General features: G+C 46.0%; 1 protein-coding gene across 8 annotated transcripts in view; it reads left to right on the top strand.

Moving 5' to 3' along the window:
* The window catches only part of SLC4A11 (solute carrier family 4 member 11), a 124,157-nt gene that overhangs the window by 23,519 nt on the left and 82,584 nt on the right, over window positions 1-18,054 (top strand). For 2 of the 8 annotated variants that reach the window (XM_015863018.3, XM_015863017.3), the window contains exon 1: window positions 16,472-17,016. The exons of 1 other annotated variant lie outside the window; for it this stretch is intronic. In XM_015863018.3, coding sequence (XP_015718504.2) covers window positions 16,791-17,016 — 226 coding nt within the window. In that variant the 5' untranslated portion in view covers window positions 16,472-16,790. Of the gene's footprint in view, window positions 1-4,773; window positions 4,846-8,160; window positions 8,189-11,302; window positions 11,366-12,919; window positions 13,077-16,471; window positions 17,017-18,054 lie in introns of those variants that run through there. 5 more of the 8 variants (XM_015863024.3, XM_032444207.2, XM_015863023.3 and 2 more) reach the window with 5 other exon arrangements.

Genomic DNA, 18,054 nt, shown 5'->3' with positions numbered 1-18,054 from the left:
AGCCATGGTTGTGAGTACTCAGAGCCCACCCAAACCCTGCTGGTCTCAGATACATCACAAACTTCCATTCCTCAGAACTGACTCCAAAGGACACATATAGAAAAAGGGTTGATTTTACCCTTTTTGAGACTGTGCCAACAAACTGTGTTCTTGAGATATCAAGCACAACCCCTGATTGCTCCTCATGAGTCCCTTCCAACTTGGGATACTCTATGATTCTATTACTCTAATCTTGTTAAGAATACCCTTGTCAGCCTTTGGGTCTCTTGGGTGCATGTCTCCAGCCATTGGTAGGACACAGTACTCATTTTCCATCAGCACAACAGTCTGGCAGTAGGAAGACCATGTTGGGGGCACAGTGTTGTTTCAACACATGTGGAAGCCTGTGTTGTAAAGTTAGGGGACTGTGTAGTGTGGGAAAACGTTGATCCTTGTATCAAGAACCTATTCCTATGCACAGCCTGTTACAAGGGAAGTTGCATGGTAGTGTGTATGCATCCCAACTTGATTGGGAAGCATTTATCTGAAGAAAGACGCTTCAAAGCTTCTCAGTTTCTTCCCCCAGAGTTCTCAGTTCTGTTTGTGTGGGCTGCCATGTTTGGTACCTTTCAAAATATGTTACCAAACTGCTGTGATTGCTGTGCAAATCACCTCATGTTGGGGCACAGGTGCTACTGCCTCAACAATAACCCAGTTTCTGGAAGTCTCGTGTTAGCAGCAGCTGTTCTGTTAGGATAATCAGTGGGCAACTACTGACTGCCTTGACCTTCCTAGTCTGTATTTCTCCTATTCACAGTCATTAACCAAGTCAGTCTTCATCAAACCTGTGCTCCAGAATCATTACTGGAAGTGGAATGTGAATGTGTTACTGAGCTCAGCTTGCTTTAGCCTACCTCAGCTTATCAAAGTTGTATTCCTCCAGGCTATGGCTAATTCTGTTTCAAAGCTGCTGGAGGTCTGAATGGCTTCCTATGGTGTATGATCTTTCTGTGACTTGGGGCTTCTTAGCTAATGGAAATGGAGTGAAAAATTTGTGGCTTACCCAGATGATAGGGGAGGAAAAGTACTTACATCTTAGAGCCCAGGGGAAGTGTCTTCATCTTTTTGCTCCCTTCATTCTGTGAACCTGGCTTGTCTGCCTTAACACACAGTGCTCTAAAATGCAATGGTGCCTTTGCTGCCCACACAGCAGCTGTAGGCATTGGTGGTGGGACTAGAAAGGCAAGAAAAAAAAAGCCTTAAAAATGGGTTATATGCAAGGAATAATGTGTAATTAACTTTCTTCCAAGTTGGAGACTAAAGAGAGTAAACAAAGGTGGGAAGTAAAAGTGTGTGAGTATTGGTTCACAAAATATATTGTCATAAGAAGAGTTTCTGTGCTGCAGGGTTTTGGAGGTGCTGAAGTGCAGATAGCATCAAAGAGTGATGACCCCTTCTTTGGAAGGTGCTGTAGGCTGCAAAGTGTGGAGACCCATCTCTAACACTGGAAGGCCTTGGTCATCAGACCTGTTGGAGGCTCAGGATGTCCTGTGAGGTCTTCCCTAACTGCTCTGCTGGTGCTAAAGCTCTCTCCCATGTACCTGCTGATGGGTTTTTAGGTCAACTAGGGTGCTTTTCTGGATGTAGATTTTGTTGGTCCATGAGAAGAGCTGAAAGGACAGTTTTGCTTTGCCCCATGCACCTCCCCAGCAATTCCCCTTACGTTTGAAAGTATCAACAGTAAGAGTGCCCCAGGGTTTGCTTACTTTTCTCTATAGGAACAAAACATGAACAGTGTCTTTGGAGGAAGTATTGCCAGAAGCACTGTATATATATATATATATATATATACGTATATATATATATATATGGAGTAAGATGGGCTTTTGTCTGCATCCTGATCTCTTCTCCAGTTATTACTAATCTACCTTTAGCTTTTCGTAGGACTTGCTGAACTACTTCCCCACAATTTCTATTGCTTGTTGATGACATCAGCGTTTCTGGTGGAAATGAAGATGATGACTTTCCTCATCTTTCAGAAAGGCAGATAATTGCCTTGAATCTGGCTAAGATGGTATTCTCAGTGCTTGAATCTGCAGTTTAGAAATGGGACAGTGCTATTTAGTGACTTCAGCATCTTTCATGAGTGAGGCTGAAAGCAGTCTGACTCAATCCACACTAGATCTAGGCAGTGATAAGCCTGATGTGCACTAAGATCGGCTGCCAGTTGTTAAACAGTTGTGAGCTGGAACTCAGCTTGGGCAATAAAGGACAAGACAACAGGCTTTGAATTTCTCAAGCACTGTCAGAAGTAATTTACCTGCTTTTAGGTACAGTTTGAAATCTACAGTGATTTTTTTGGTACTGAGACAGAGACAGCATGTCTCTGGTGTGGAAAGGCACAAATCTGGACTTAAATAGCTTCTCCATCTGCTGCTGTGATACAGAAACCAGAGAGACAATGTGGAGGTGGGCTGTTTGGAGGTGGATAGCAAGTTTGGGTCAACCCTTCAGTGAGGATCTCTTTTTACCACTAACAAAAGCACTTTAATTTATAATTGTGGGTTAGGATGGGCATCTTAGTCCCAAGCTATTTGTGCTCTGACTCCTCTATCTTAAGGAAGAGGCAAGAGGCCTGGGGAGATATTTCTCAACAAATAGTGATCCCAACTGGGCTCCCAGTGCTTCGTGGTGTTCATAGCATTGCCTCAGAGTATAGTAAAATATGTTGATTGTGACAATTGAGGTAGCAATCATTAAAACAGCCTGAGCAAGCTGAGAGAGCCCTGGAGAACTTATTGGTGGAAGATGGATGGCGTTAACTGTTGTTTCATTTTTCTAGTATATAGTCAATAAAATACTTATAATGGCAGGCAAGTCCTCTATTCAGATGCACTGTAGGTATCTGCTTTTATGTCTCTAAGCTGCAATCTGCCCAAGTCATCCTCACTCAGCACTGCCTTGATTTGCTTCCCTCTTTTATCACCAGCTGAAAGTAGTACGGAACTTGTTGGTAGCTTGGGCTGAAAGTGAGAGATTTGAAGGAATAAAGCTTATGTTGACTGTTGAAATAGCTGTATGGTCAAGGAGATGATGTGTATACTGCTTCTGAAATAAATGTGGTTATAGTGTTTTGGAGAAGAGCCATGGTAACTTCTTAATGTATGTGCTTGTCACATTGATACGAAAGCAAATATATCTGTAGCATTACTCCTTAGGGGTGATTATTTTTTGATGAGGTCTTTTGTGCGTTGACATATTGGGTACCTAGAGGAGGAATGGGAGGTCATTTGCTGTATTTGGAGAGAAATCACTCTTCTTCTAAAGCGTAGAATACAAATAAATTACAGTAAATTTGTTCACTTAGGGACATCCTCTGTCCAGCAGACACCGTGCATTAGTTGGTTTAATTATGTCAACTCCGTGACCCTAATTCTCATTTGGTTCCAAGCTGACCTCTAGTTCAAGATCTCACTGTTCAGAGACAAAACAGTGGCGCTTTCTTGGAGAAAGCCAGGAAGAGATAAGCAGGTTTTCAGGAGAAAAGAATTACTGTGAATAGAGGAGCTGTTTCTAGCTCTGAACTCAAATATTTCCAAAATCAAACCACACTCTGGTTTACCAGGCTGTAAAAACATTCTCTTTAATCTAGCTATGTGCCTTTGTATCTGTCTGTAGGTGTGTTCTCAGGTTCTATAAGCCTTCAGAAGGCTTAATGTGCGTGATTTCTCTCAAGTATTGGACTAAGCAAAATGTTCAGTCTACCAACAATATTGGGTAATTCAGTTGGAGGCCTGATAGTGGTTCTGTATCTAGTGTGAAGGCAGCACATGGGGAAAACTCTTTATAAATAGATCTCTAGATTTGGCTGTGCTGAGAGATCAGAAATGACATGAAGACTATGGGCTCATCTTTGTGACTGCTTCAAACTGGTTGAAATTTTGTGGACTCTTCCTCTTGCTTTTGGGTGGGCGTATGGTATCTTGCTGCAAAGGAGTTGCTTTCCAGATGTTTTATTCAAGCTCTCAGTGTAATTGTTTGCCGCATCCTTGGACTTCAGGACCTTCTTGCTTGCTGGTAAAAGGGCAGGGCATGTGGGAGCTCTCCAGAGAAGGAAATTAATCTCAGGCTACTCTCAGCCTTAATTTCAGTCTTTTCTATCTACTTCCTGAGGATCCCCAGCCAGGAGCCAGCATGTCTGCAGGAGGAAGCCATCTGAATGGATGGTGGTGTGCCAGCAGTTCTGTAGGTGGCTTTCAAAGTCTATTAATTATCTTTCAGCTCAGATACCCAAAAAATCTGGAAGTGAAGGATGGAGGGTAGGTGTTGTAATTGCAGCTGTCTGCAGAACAAGCTCTGCAACTTGATGTGTGCGTGTCTATCATGGTGAATGTTTCTGAATGCAGCTCTCAAACAAAACAAGGGACCAGCTGGGTGCACAAAGCTCAATTCTGCAGCCTCACGTGAAGTGTGAAGCAAGAGCAGGGAAAATTGTAGAGTATGGGTGGACTATATTAAAACAAACGAAAAGTACATGGTAAGGGTCCCAGACTCAGGTGGTGGCTTTCAAGCTTGGCCAGACATTTTGTAGGCTGAGTGTTGTGCAGCGGGGCTGAATGTGCCCATTCATGTTGATGAAGTGTTGAAACAATCTGGATGTGTTACAGACTCTTGACTAGGTAAGAAAAGCTCTTAGTGGCAGAACTTAAGCTTGCCTTGAAGTGTTTGTGCATTTGAACGTGACTATATAGTGTGCAGACGCGGGGTTCAGAGATGAATCCTACAGTGAGTATCTTGCGTCCCATTAGATGTAAAGATCTTTCCTGTCACGAGGAAGTAACTTAATATCCTGGCACAGAACGTGAGGTAAGACACTGAATTCAGAGATAAGAACTACTTGTTTTCCTTCCAACTCTGCTGTCCAAAAAAAACCAAAAAAAACAACCAAAAAGAGCTTGTTTGCTATATGGCAGCCTTCGGGTTTTTCCAGCTTGTGAAGGAATAATAATCTCTTGGGAGAAGATAGCTAGATTGTAGGCTAACTGGCTTCACCATTGAAAACTTTCCTGCTAGACAGCCAAAATTACCTTGCTTGGATGCATTCTGTTCTTTTCCAGTTCCTCTGTCTTGAAGCCCATCCACGTTTGCTTTCGTCACAGGTCAGTTTTCTGAGAAACCTTAATCATTTTATTGTTTGCTCTGAGGGATTCTGTTTAGTTCTGCCAACAATGGTGGAGTGAATGCTTCCAAATGCAGGCTTTGAGTCTACCTGCCCAACGCTTAGTGCCAAACATTGGTGTTCTGTTATTTAAGATGCTGGCTGTTAATATTAAGCTGCTTGATTATGAATAGAACAAGTGTAAGCCATGAAAGAGATGATGTACAACATGGAATCTATCGGTCTGCCTGGAAGCCTTCATGGAAGAGCTTCTTCTTGAACCCCTTGTAGACTGGCTGGTGGCTTCAAATGTGGTGTTTGGTTACTACATGCTTAACTCTTTTCTTCCGCCTTACAAAGACTGAAAAGAAATATAGAAAGCTTCAGATAGCCCTGAAATGCGGTGTTCTTTTGCAGGGTTGTGTGTAGCAACCTTAATCATCTGAAGAATGGTATGGGTATGTGTCTTCCTTGAGAAGGAGGACAGCCTTCCCATGGAAAATGGACATGTGGGAGCTTTTGGAAGGGAAAGAAGCCCCCTTCCCCATCACCTCCAAAATAGAGCTTTGAGCTGACTGCAGCTACCGCAAAGTTCTGTTATGACTATATGCATTAACAACCAGAAGTTCTCTTCTGCAACTGTGCAGAACTATACAACCATGAAAGAACAAGGGGGAGTCCTACAGTCTCTGCAAATAGACATTTTTTTCCTGCTTAGCAGGAAGATAAGACCTTGATGGCATTAATGTATAGCATTTATTGCAGAAACTTACTGCTGCTGAGCTGCTCCCTAATGGCATTAAGGGCTTTATTTATCCAGTTCTTCAAGCAGTGGGAATGCTACTGGTCTAAACTAGTTTTAAAGAACAAATGCTATCTAATAGCTCACGTATTTGGGTCAGCTGGGCTTTTTAACATCAAAAGAGCTTGGTTTTGTTTAATCTGGCAGTAGGGAGGGTAACTTTGCATGGGAGTTAGATTACAAAATCTTGAATTTGCTGTTGAGAGGTGCAACCAGTTATGCTGGAGTGATGGCAAGGACTGTACTGGCATCCTAAATCACAGCAGCTGATGGTCCTTCTGCACCCATGTTTCCTACCTGTGTGTGGAAATAAGACAAAGCTGTGGCTGTATCTTCAGGTAGTGGCTTCTGTAATCTGTTATGGCCCTGATCATCAGCAAATATTTTAAGCTTTTGAGTGACATGAGCAGAATTTTAACTGTCTGTACTTTGGAATGTGTATGTCCCACTACTGCTTTCATGCTCTAATTAGCTCTGAAAGGCTCACTTGTAAATGGGAGAATTATATTCTATATTTATAGGGCTGGAAGAGGATTGGTTTTAATTAAACTCAAGCAACTTTTAAGGATGTGAATGCTGCCTGACTGCTCAGGGCTGAAGCTAACACCTCCTTATGGCTGTCCCGTAGGTGACCAAAGAGCATCTTCATTCCCTAACAGAAGGAGGGGACTGCAAGCCATATAGATCTATATTTGATCATTTGTGTTCCAAAAAAATTCTAATGGAATAAAACTACTTTAACAGGTACTTTAGTAGCTCCTGCAGTGGCAGCTTTTCAAAACAGTGGGAGAAATTGATGCTCTCATTTCTTAGTTGCAGCCTGAAAGCTGCGCTAGTGCTGGTGGTGGGGATGTAAAGCTTCATATTGATCTGTCCAGGGGTGAAAATTGACTTGTTAATTAGCTTGACTTAATCTGATCATGTTTGTGAGAACGCATTGTTAAAGCACAAAGCTATAGCTGGTGGCGTCTTCAGATCACCATTAAATCCTGTATTTGGTTGGCCAAGAGGACCTCCAATTCCAATAGAGACCAGGTATAACCACTTTTCCATGTGCCCTTTTTAATGAGGTATCTCATATGGTGTTATTCCCCTGCTGGCTGTTGGTGCTGTTAGCTTCCAGCTCCACTTTATTGTATTTAAAGGACAGGTGTCTTGTCAAGAATGGATATTCTGTTCTATTGGTAGTTCACAAATATGAGCAGGTACAAAAATCCATGAGTATGGAGTCATAAAGTATTGCAAGACCAGCCCCTGGATCCATACAGCACCACCCAAACCTCCTGTCTGGGAGAGGTGGAGGTCAGCCTCTGATCCCAGGTAAAAGTAATTGGATGAAAGGTAATGGTCCCAAGTTGTGCAGGGGAGGTTCAGTTTGGATATCAGGAAAAGATTCCTTCTTCCAAAGGGTGGTGATGCAATGGCACAAGGAGTGGTGGAGTCACCATCCTTGGAGGTCCTCAGGAGCCATGGAGACATGGCTCAGAGGGACGTGGTTTAGTAGACAATATTGTTGTTAGGTAGGCAGTTGGACCTGATGATCTTAGAGGTCTTTCCCAGCTTTTATGGTTCTATGGCTTTCATGTGCTCAGCTCAGACCCTCTGCTGGCTACTTGTGTTTGGCGAACTTAATGCCTCTTCCACTGCATTGTCTGCCCAAGTACCCAATCCTGACTCCAATCTGTGCAGTGTCAAAGCTGGAGGTGCCGAATCATCATCACTGAAGGCAGAAAATGAGTGCATGCTACTTGTACACTGCTGGGAGGGGCGGCACCTCAAGGAGAAGCAAAAGGCTTTTCATGCAACTCAAATTAAATTAAGCAAGCATAGCAAACTGTGAATCTGTTTTAGCAGCAAGTAAAACACTACTGGGCTTTGAAGCCTGTTGTGGAACTTGAGGTTTTTTCTGTTCTTGTGTGTTCGCTGCCAGCGATTGTATCTGCTCAGGGAGATGAAAGTTGTCATCCCAAAGTGTGAAGAATCTTCAGAACCGCATCGCAGCATATGATCCTTTCTTGTGTCAGAAGTGGGGTTTTTAGGCTGTTTAAAGCTGGCTTTAGTTGCTCTTGACTACCACATCCCCCGTGTGAGTCCTCATGAACCTGCTGCTGAGTCTGCAAAAAATGGCTTTGCCTAGGAAATGCTGGTCTTCATTTGCCTTGTGTTCTTCTCCGCTGCTTCCTGTGTGCTTTTGCTTGGTATGAAACCAACCCCTGGTGCCCTCCCCTTCTTGGTCATGAAGATTTCAGGTAAATAATTACATCTGTGAATATAGTGTGAGCTAAGTGGGAAATTAGGCAAGGGGCTTTGCTGGTGTGTGCATAGCTGGGATTGAAGGTAATTCCTCAATTAAGCCTTTAGATTTTGCTGAGTGTTCCTGTCTATCTATTGCTTTCAGTTGTGTAATTCTTTATTGCTCTATTACATGACATCATCTGGATCTGCTACTCTGATCTGTTCTTTGAGCTTCATAACATGTTCAGCTGAGTCTTGGGCAAGGACAATCATTTATTTCTAAATCCATTAGCCCTGAAAATAACTAACCTAAAGTCCTTATCACCAGCCTGTTGCCTCCAGCAGCAGTGAAAACATTCACATTGTTTGAGTCGCTGCTGAGTGCAGGAGGGAGGGAGGGTGGGTTCTCTGTGGCTGGACTGGTTACTGAGGGTTTTTTCCTTTAAATTGCACAAAAAAAGGCTGGCAAGTGTCTACTGGAATCAACAGTCTTTTAATGCTCTGAGGCTGAACTCAGCTATTCAGATGTGGCTCTGTGCAAAGCTATTGTGTGTTTATCTCTGCCTAAGACTTACTTTAGGCTAACCGGGCTCACTGTATAGCTGTAACATCTCTTAAGGGTATCCTTTTCCCCTTGATCTTCTCTGCATAGAAAGCAAAGAGCTGAAAAACATCCTTTTTCCATATTGTAATCTACAACTGCAGTGGCTCTCAGCTATCCTGCTGTGCCAGTGAATGCTGTGCCTTATAAAGATGAGATGTGTCAGTTCTTAGGCATATGCAGGAAGGTGAAGTGGTACCTGGGGAAGTTTCCTGCTGGTAATTGCTCCCAGCCCCTGGTCACCTGCTGCTATGAGACCAAGAGAGCAATGGTAGAGGTAGAAATAGGGTGTGCTGCTGTTCACGAGCCACACTGTGCTTTGACAAGCTCTGGAGTTGTCCTTTTAATTGCTAAAGAGAGCTAAAAGTGACACTCAAGTGTTGAAGTGGATGGCTGGAGCTTCACTTAGTGTGGCCCTGAGATCCAGCTCCTACCAGTCCTTTAGCATCACTGTTCTCTGGAATAGCCATGAGCAATATTGCTTTAAACTCAGGCTCCAGTCCTTTTCTCGAGTAGGATGTGCTCAGGTGCTGGAGGGCTGATCATAGCTATAGGGGCACACAACTCTGCAAGATCACATGCTATTTCTCCTCTTTAAACTGCTCTGCTCACACTTTCCTTTGCCATACTGAGTCTTCCTGCCTATTGCTCTTCTGCCTTCTTGTAAGAGATGGGAAGACTTTAAAAATCACTGAATCACCAAGGTTGGAAAAGATCTCCAAGTTCATCCTGTCCAACTGTGCACCCACCACTAAACCATGTTTTAGAGGTGGTTTTTGGGGTGTGATAGGTGATAATCCAAGGTGTGGATTAGGCTTAAGTTAGACTTCAGTGAAATCTTCAGTGTGCTCTAAAGGTGTAAAAGCACCTTCCTCAGTCTGTATTTAGGGAAAGCACTGCAGTAAATACAGTTGTGATCTTTGGCTCGCTCCTGCTTGCATCTCCCTGCAATTGGTGGCAATACAAGTTGGCTGCATGGGGCTGGCCCTAATAAAAGGGGCATGCTGGCATGACTTCTGCCAGGGAGTTTCTGCCTCTGGCAGAGCGTGCTGGAGAGACTGGCTGCTTTCCCCAGCTCCTACCAGAGCCAGGAGGAAATCACCATCTGGGTGCAATCTGCACTCCAGGAGCCTGCCCTTCCCAGCAGCTCTCAGGCTGGATGCCAGCTCTGCTCCTTGCTGCCCTATGGAGCTCCAGAGCCTGCAGGGAAGAGCTGGCTGGGCTTGAGGGGTTTGGGAAGCTGTAGGAAAGCAGATCTGCAGGAGGGAGATGAAGGAATAAGTTTGTTGTGCTGCTTTCATGCTTTTTGAGATACCTTTCTGTGACCGCTTCTGAAATCTTATCACTAGTTTGGGTGAGTGCCCCTTGGGTGGTGGGGGGGGGGGAACAACCCTAAGAGCAAAAGATTTGATTCTTCCAGGGTAACTTGAAATGTTCATCCTTGCATCTGGAGGGACCAGTTCAGTCCTACCTAAAATCTGGTTGCTTGCTTTTGCTGTGAGTTGGAGCACAGGCACTGAATGATGATTGCAGCCAGATTGCTCTGGTGTCTCAACCTGCAAGGCCACTTGTCACCTTGGCCTCCAATACTGAATCTTCTTCTCAAAGCAACCTGGTACCCCAACCCAGCGTGGATCTCTGCACACCATTGTGCTAGAGCAACTTCCAACACGTGTCCTGCAATGTGATCCTTAGTGCTGTGGCTGCAATTTGCACTGTTCAGCTCCAGGGGTGAGATCAAAGGGTTCTGGAGGACTGGCTGGGATAGATGCTGAAATCCTTGTCATGAAGGTGTTAAAAAAAGGGAGCTGTTATCTGGCTGCTGCTCCCCTGGAGGGGCTTCCAACAGGACCCTGTGCTCCCTCTGCTGTGCTGCAGCATTTATTGCACTGTCCTGCAAGCTGAGCTGCTCTCCTGCAGCTGGGGTCAGACCAGGCTGTGTCACTGGAGCTTGGTGCAAAGCAGTTTGTTTCACTTCAGTTTGCAGGAGGGACTGAAGGGGTTCTGGGTGTGATTAAAACAGGACGAGTCAACTTGACCTGCAGGTTGTACTTAATTTACTATTTATTTTATCCAATGAGCAATTTTGGGGTTTTGCTTATGACAAGCCTTGGCTGTGTTGCAGGCACGGAAATCTCAGCACCACTTCATGCATTGGTACTTGGAAGGAGTCGCTTTGCAATGCTTGGATCCACCAAGTGTTTCTTTCTAGGCTCCAAACTTTCGCAGTCTCTGGTTCTAGCCCACTATGAAAGCCATAGTGTTGGTAGAAGTGTCTCACTAAAAGGTGAAGGTGCCCAATATCTGTCAGGACTGAATGCAGCCCCAAGCCAGCCTTGGAACAAAGAGCTTCTTAAAAACAGTCGGATGTTTGAGAAAGAAATAACTCGCTAAGAGGAAAACAAATATTCACTTAGAAGAGAGGCTGTCTTTGTGTGAAGTTGTTTCCTCATTGAGGCTCAGGGTTGGGTTTAACATCTGCTCCTTGGGTTGTGCTCCCGATGGGTGACTCTGCTTAGCTGGGCTGGTGGAGTCTGGCAAAGAGCAGGGCTGGAGCCATTGGGATGGACCAGATAGCGCCAGACAGAAGGTATCTGATCTCTTCTTTGGAGCCACGTATCAAATCAGATAAGCTGATACCTGTGTTCATTGTCCAGAAAGCTGTGCTGGAGGTGGAGTAATATTTCTTAGCAAGGGATATGTGCTGTTAGGTAATTGTTCATCATGGTGAGGTATGGTTAGGTCTGAGGTATAAAAGGAAAAGAATATGGGGCTCAATTGCCCACAGTTGGCTCCATGTCTATAGGATGTCTTGGAGGAATTCTCCAAACTTATGTGACTTTGTACCTGTTCCTTTCCCCTACCAGTCTGGCTGACTCAAGTCTTGATGTCTTCATGGTAGACTCCGTGCATAGCAGGGTGGTTGAAACTGAATTGTTATGGTCTTTTTCAACCTGGGCTATTCTATGACTTATAAGGGTGGGTAAGAAATAGTCAGTGCTGCTCTTCCACTGTGAATTTCACTCTACTATGTGTTGCCTTTCAGTTGGCCTGGACCTTTCCTATGAGGTTGGGACATGGTATTTGTTCCAATGCCTGCTGCCAGAACTGCTGTGGATGAGATACCCTATATAGGATAGACCATCAGCTCCTTCGTTGCTATGGGGCTGGAGGGAAGAGCCATAAGCCTATGGGATACAGTAGACTGTATTCCTTTCCTTGCTCTTGGTGATGGCACTCAGGTAATGCTGGGTGTGGGGTCTGAGGCAAAAGGCAGTGAGGTTTGCTCTGGTTCTAAAAAGGGCTTGGTGGAAAAGGACTTTGTGATAGGGAGCTGTTGGGAAGGGGTCTGGAGGAGGCTGTATGGATGTAGTGAGGGCTGGGGGTGTTCAGTCTGGAGGTGGCTGTGGGGACACCTCACTGTGCCCTTCCAGCACTTAAAAGGAGCTCATAAACAGGAGGGAGACTGACTTTGTGTGTCTGAGAGTGATAGGAGAAAGGGGTTGGCTTTAAACTAAAGGAAGAGAGATTTATTAATATAAATAAGGAAAATTTTCAATGATAGGATGGTGAGACACCCCCCCGCCCCCCCCCCCCAGCACTGTTGCCAAGTGCTGTGGGTGCCCATGTCTATGGATGGACCCTGGGCAGCTTGAGCTGGTGTTTGGCTTAGCAATTGGTAACCCCGTCTGCAGCAGTGGGTTATAGCTGTAAGATTTCTGAGGTCCTTTCCAGTCTATTCCATTCTACCATCAGCCCTTCCTATCGGGGGAGTGGGATTTTTTCCCCACTTGGTTGCTTCCAACCCAGCTGTGTGAGCTTACAGGCAGCACCTCACCTGCCCACACCTGTAGCATCAAACCTGAGCAACACAGAGTTCAGCAGAGGGGAAAAAAAATCAAAGGAACTGAAGCCTGTGAAACCTTGCTCGTTTGAATACACGTGGAGCTGCCCTGCTTGTCGGGCTGGGAGGGCGCTAGGACCCGGCGGGATGTGCCCCCGCCCCGGCCCTTCCCTTTAGCCGCACTCCGGCTTTGGGGGACTTTCAGTTTTGGCTGCGTTGCGTTTTTATTTTACGGAAGGTGGGGGGGTGGGTTTGAGGAGGGGAGGGGGGGAGTTGATGAAGAAGAAGAGGGAGGGGGGGTGGGAAAAATCAAGGTTAAAAAAAATAAATAATTAAAGAACGCCGACCCCGAAAGAGCGACAAAAGTCCTTAAAGTGTCGAGATGGTGAAGACGGGATGAGAGGAAAAAGAGAGGCAGCCATGGCAGCCAGGCGGGTGTTCCACCTCCAGCCATGCGGTGAGCAGCCACGGCGGTGGGATGAGATGGGGAAGAAGGGGTTTGAGGGTGGGGGTCTCCGGTTTGTCCCTTCTTTTGGGATGGGGAGGGGGGGGGAAATGCCGGCTGTGCGATGATGGGATGCAATGGGATGTGTGCTGCTGCCCTGCTCTTGGAAGGGGGTTTTCTGGGGGGGAGGAAAGTGGGGGAAGCTCGGCTTTGCGTCATTGTTTTGGGGTTGTTTTTTTGGATGGGAGCCGGCTGTTGTTTGGAGGAAGGTGATGACACTTTGCATCTGGGCTCGTTGGACAGCACCGAGCTGCTTACACCGGGCGGGCACGGATTTGGGGTGGATAAAGTCAGAGGGCACAGAGTGGAAGAGGATAAAGGAGCAACTTAAATTCGGGACCTTTGTGTTGTTCTGGGTACTTTCCCCCCCCCTTTGTGTTCTTTGCTTATACCTCAGATGGGAGAAGGACATGGCTTGCTGTTAGCTTCTCTCTGGCACTGTTTGTGTTCAGCTTCACTTTGGCAGCATTGCAAATAATAATAATTAAAAGAATGAAGTTAAGCAGCTTGAGCAGAACAAGCAGAGATGCTCTGAGAGCCCTGCAGGACCCCAGTAGTGTGTTTGTGAGCTCCAATTTGAGTGCTTGCGACTGTCTTAAATGCACATTGAGTTGCACTCTGGTTTAAAAGTTACTTTCTGCAGTGTTACCCCCCAGTGGGGAGGGAGCGCTTCCTTGCTTAGCGTGGCTGCATTCATGTGCTGGTTCATCACTATATTAAATGACTGGAGTTTGCATAGGGAAGTTTGTTCTGGAGGAAAAGCAACTGTAGGTGGCACAACAGCTTTGCCTGCGAAGCTGTGATCGGGGAAAATGGGCTACAGGCTTCACTGTGGGATCTCAGCTTGGGGAGGGAGGGCTGTACCTCTGTTTAAGGAAGGAAAAAGAAAGGTTGCTTCAGTTCTGATGCGTTTCCTCAAGACTTCCTTTAGTGTTGTTTTTTTTTGTGTCCAAGGCTGTCATTATGACTTGATGGTGAGGGCTGGCCAGCAGCGAGATACACACAAGCAGTGCCTATTTGGGAGCATAAAGACTCCTTTCCAAGCTACCTTGATGCCTTTCTATGCAAGATTTCTCTATTAATCTTTGTGTTTACTTGAGTTGTAAGCATAGCCTTGTCTCTCTGGAGTGTAGATCCCATCCCACAGTGTGTGGCTGTGAAAGATGGGATCAAATGGCTTGATCGAGGGCTGTGCAAAAAGTCCAGCAGCATTTCAGCCATCTCACCTGGGCTGCTGTTGGAGTTGGTTCTGGGGCTGTTTAGTTCTTGGGTTGGTTTAGGTTAGAAGGAAGCGGTGGTGCAATGTTTTCAGTCCTGTCAGCCTCAGTCGCTGCTGCCATCACTGCGTGCCATTGTCCCCCTGATATAACTGGGATGTATTGGTCAATCCAACGTGGCCAGAGCTTCTGGTTCTGTAACATCTGTGGCTTTTGTATAGTTGCCTCTCCATGACACAGTGGACGTTCCTCTATGGCTCTCATGTTGTTTCATGGCAGCTGGAGCACTTCAGTTCATTTACAGAGCCTGAGGTGTGAGTGGGGCTTTTCACTGTGGTGCCCACTTAACTCTTTGTTACCACTTTGGGAGTGACCCGGAGTGCCTGAACTTACAGTAAAGCTATAATAAATCAACGGGGACTATAAATGGTTCTTCTTTGAGTTGATATCCTTGAGGATCCTTCCAAGCCATTCAACGATTCAAAGCAAAGATGAGGGTGGCTTGGCTTTGATAGAATCCAAAACCAGTGACAGCTATGCTATCCAAAAGCTTTCCATAACTTGAGTTCAGGTGGCACTTAAGCTACTGAATATCTTCCAAGTGCAAAACCATGTCTGGAGAAGTCCCATTTCCTTCTGTGAGATTTCTCTGGGAGTAAACAAGCCTGGGATGCTTTAATGACTCGTCATCGTGAAACTGTCATCCACCCTGTAAACACACAGATGGCTGCCAAGTGCACCAGCAGATATCCAGCATGTGTTCCATCCCAACTACCTTTCTGGTGGCTGAGCACAGCGTGGTGCCGTTGCTGCTTGGGAGTAGGGGGTCCTCTGCAATGATGAAGGTTGGGAATAGAGTGCTGAGGTTATTCCTTCAAGTTCATCTGAGTGTGAGCAGTGTTTTGTGACTGCAGAGCATCTCCTTCAGTAATCTGTGCTTGGAATGGGTGAAATTGGAGGACTGTTCTCAGTGCAAAGCAACTTCCTAAATATGGTTCTAGCATGAGCTCTCCATGAAGCCTTTGTGCTGAGCATGGTGATGGCCCAGGAGCAGAGCCCTGCATCTGTCAGTGCTGGCTTTGATATCAAAGTGCTCAGCTGTCACTTCTAACACCATGGGTTTTTCCTATTCCTCCTTTCTAAATTCATCCCTGGCTCTGACTTGTGATTAAGTAGGTGAGAAGTTGGATGTCCCTCTGTTGTTGAGGAAGGGTCTTTGTTCCTAATGGGAGCTTTGGGTTGGGTAGGGCACAGGGAACAGAGGGCATTTTGGGCTTCTTTGATTCAGAGAAACTGGGAAGAGGAGGGGAGAAAAGCCACTGGAGTGGATAACAATGATCTCACACTTGAACTTTCTTCCTATGGGTGCTTTTGAGCTTCCCAAGTTTGAAGCTGATGCAAACTGTAGTGGTCAGACTTGTGAGGATGGAACTGTGTGTCCTTACAGCTGTCCTATGGTGGGGTGCATGGGGACGGTTGGTGATGTGGGGAAATTCATTGATATGAATCTCATCTGGGCAGCTCTTCTAAGATATACTGTAGGTATAGAATCATAGCATCATTGTGGTTGGGTAGACCTCTAAGGTCACCAGTCCCAAACCTACCATGACCTTCATTGCCACATCTCCATAGCTCACAACATCTCCAGGGCTGGTGACTCCCTTCATCTCCCTGGGTAGCCTGTACCAATTCCTGATTGCTCTTTAAGAAATTCTTCCTAACATCCCAGCTTTGACCAGTAAAGGTGATGGAGTGAGTTACTAGTGGGTGCAGATGAGTGGGAGAGAGAATTAAGAGGAGGTGCTGAGAATGAGATGACCTTCCTCCTTTCCAGTCCCAGTACATGTGCTGGCACCCCACAGCAGTGGGGGCTGTAGTTCAGGATCACCTACTTGGGGTGGAGAAACCCCCACCTGATGGGGCACTGCCTCAGGATTAAGCTTTATTCTCCTTTTCCCTCACTTGTCTCCATCTCCTGGAGCTGAATGCCTCTTCCCTTGCTCTGAGCCTAATTGCATCCCCAGGGTTTAGCACGCGTGTGTTTGTTTTATTCAACGTGTTGGCTGTTCCCACCGGAACAGGCTTTTTTTTATTATTATTATTATTTTTTTTTAGGGATTGGGCTTTTTTGCTTATTGTGCACAACAAGCTACTGCCCGAGATCCTCATTGGGGAGGGGTGGAGGGAGGAACTGTAGTAATGCCAATACTTCTTGAATATTATAAACCTGGCTTATCAGCCCGACGCAGGGCTGGAATTTGTCTCTTCCTGTGCTGCATCTCTGCTTTCTGAGAGGCGCGTTTAAATACAGGCTGGAGACGCAGCCTTCCAGTGCGCTCTGTGAGGCTGTGACAGCAGGAACGGGGCTTCTCAAGAGGCTTTTATTATTCCTTTTTGCATTAATTCCTCTTGAGAAAGGAATTTGTTGGGAAGAAGGCTCTGAGACTGCATGTCCCAACAGTACCAGCTGAAGGAGGCGAAGGCAGACGCGGTTTGCATCGTACCTGGCTCTCCTCTCTTCTCTGTTCTCATGGAGCCAGCTTCTTTTTGCTACCCCCAGCTCACCTTCCTGCGCTCACCCTATGGGCAGTTTGGGGCGAGTGCTGGTTCTTCGCAGGACCTGGCCCCGTGGCCTCAACGTTTAGTGCCTCAGAGATGGAGTGGGCCAGTGAATGGTATGTGGAGTGGGCTGGGGACTGAGGAGGGTGGCACTGGGAAGCTGAGATGACTGCTGAGATGGTTGGAGTTGGATGGTGGATGGAAGAGAGAGGTGATGCGCGTAGGGTTAGTGGATGTGCCGATGTGGGGTTGTTGGTGTGCTCCCTTCCTTAGATCTCTCCTAGTGATGCTGGCTTGGCTGTTGCCACCTCCACCATGGAGCAGCTTGAGTACTTCAATCAGAGGAGCAGATAAACAACCTCAGCATGGGAAAAATAAAAATAGAAACCATTCTTTGGCAGACCTTTGTCTCATAAGTTTGCTCATTCACTCATTTGAATCTGGCAGTGTCCAAAACCTGAAATACCTGCTGGAGGCTCAGCAAGCTCATTTCACCTTTAGGGCTGCATTGCTTTCAGCTTTATCTTTTAAACTGTTATTAAAGCTATCAAGTGTGAGGATAGGTGATTAAAATCCTTTATGGCAGATTTCAGCACTACAGGGAAGTTCCTTATGCGTGTTAGCTTGGTTTGGAGCTGTCAACACTGTTATTGCAAGGATTCTGTAAGGGAAAATAGTAAATCCTGTTGTAAGAGTAGAGACTGCTTGAAGTGTTGATCCTAAAGGTTTATATTCTGTAAGAACTTCTTCAGGAGAGAGATTGTAGTTGGTGAAATGTGGTCCTGAGCAGCTTTGACAGGGCTATAAGGCTGCATTGCCTGGAGCACGTTGCTGTGCTGGAGACCTCCAAAGATCTCCCAACCTCGAAGCAAACTTGCTTTACATCTTATTAACAAGCCAGCAGCCGTGCACCTCACCTGGCAAAGCTGATCAGGTGGCATGCAAAGAAATGGAGGAGAGCAGCTGAGCAGTCTCAGCAGGGAGAATGCGTGGGAGGTGTTTAAAAACATGAGCTGTGGTTTCATGCAGCGGAAACAAGCCTGTAACAGGAGGAGTGAGGATGGGCGATGTGGCTCCGAAATCCCTCTGCTAAAAGCAATGCCTTTCCCCCCCCCCACCTCCCTCTGCATGGAAAGTGTTGGCTGCCTCCTGGT

This window comes from Coturnix japonica, chromosome 4, assembly GCF_054131305.1.
Source record: "Coturnix japonica strain WE chromosome 4, WE-NBRP24, whole genome shotgun sequence".
Taxonomy (NCBI): domain Eukaryota; kingdom Metazoa; phylum Chordata; class Aves; order Galliformes; family Phasianidae; genus Coturnix; species Coturnix japonica.
This window is presented reverse-complemented; position numbering and strand designations above follow the sequence as displayed.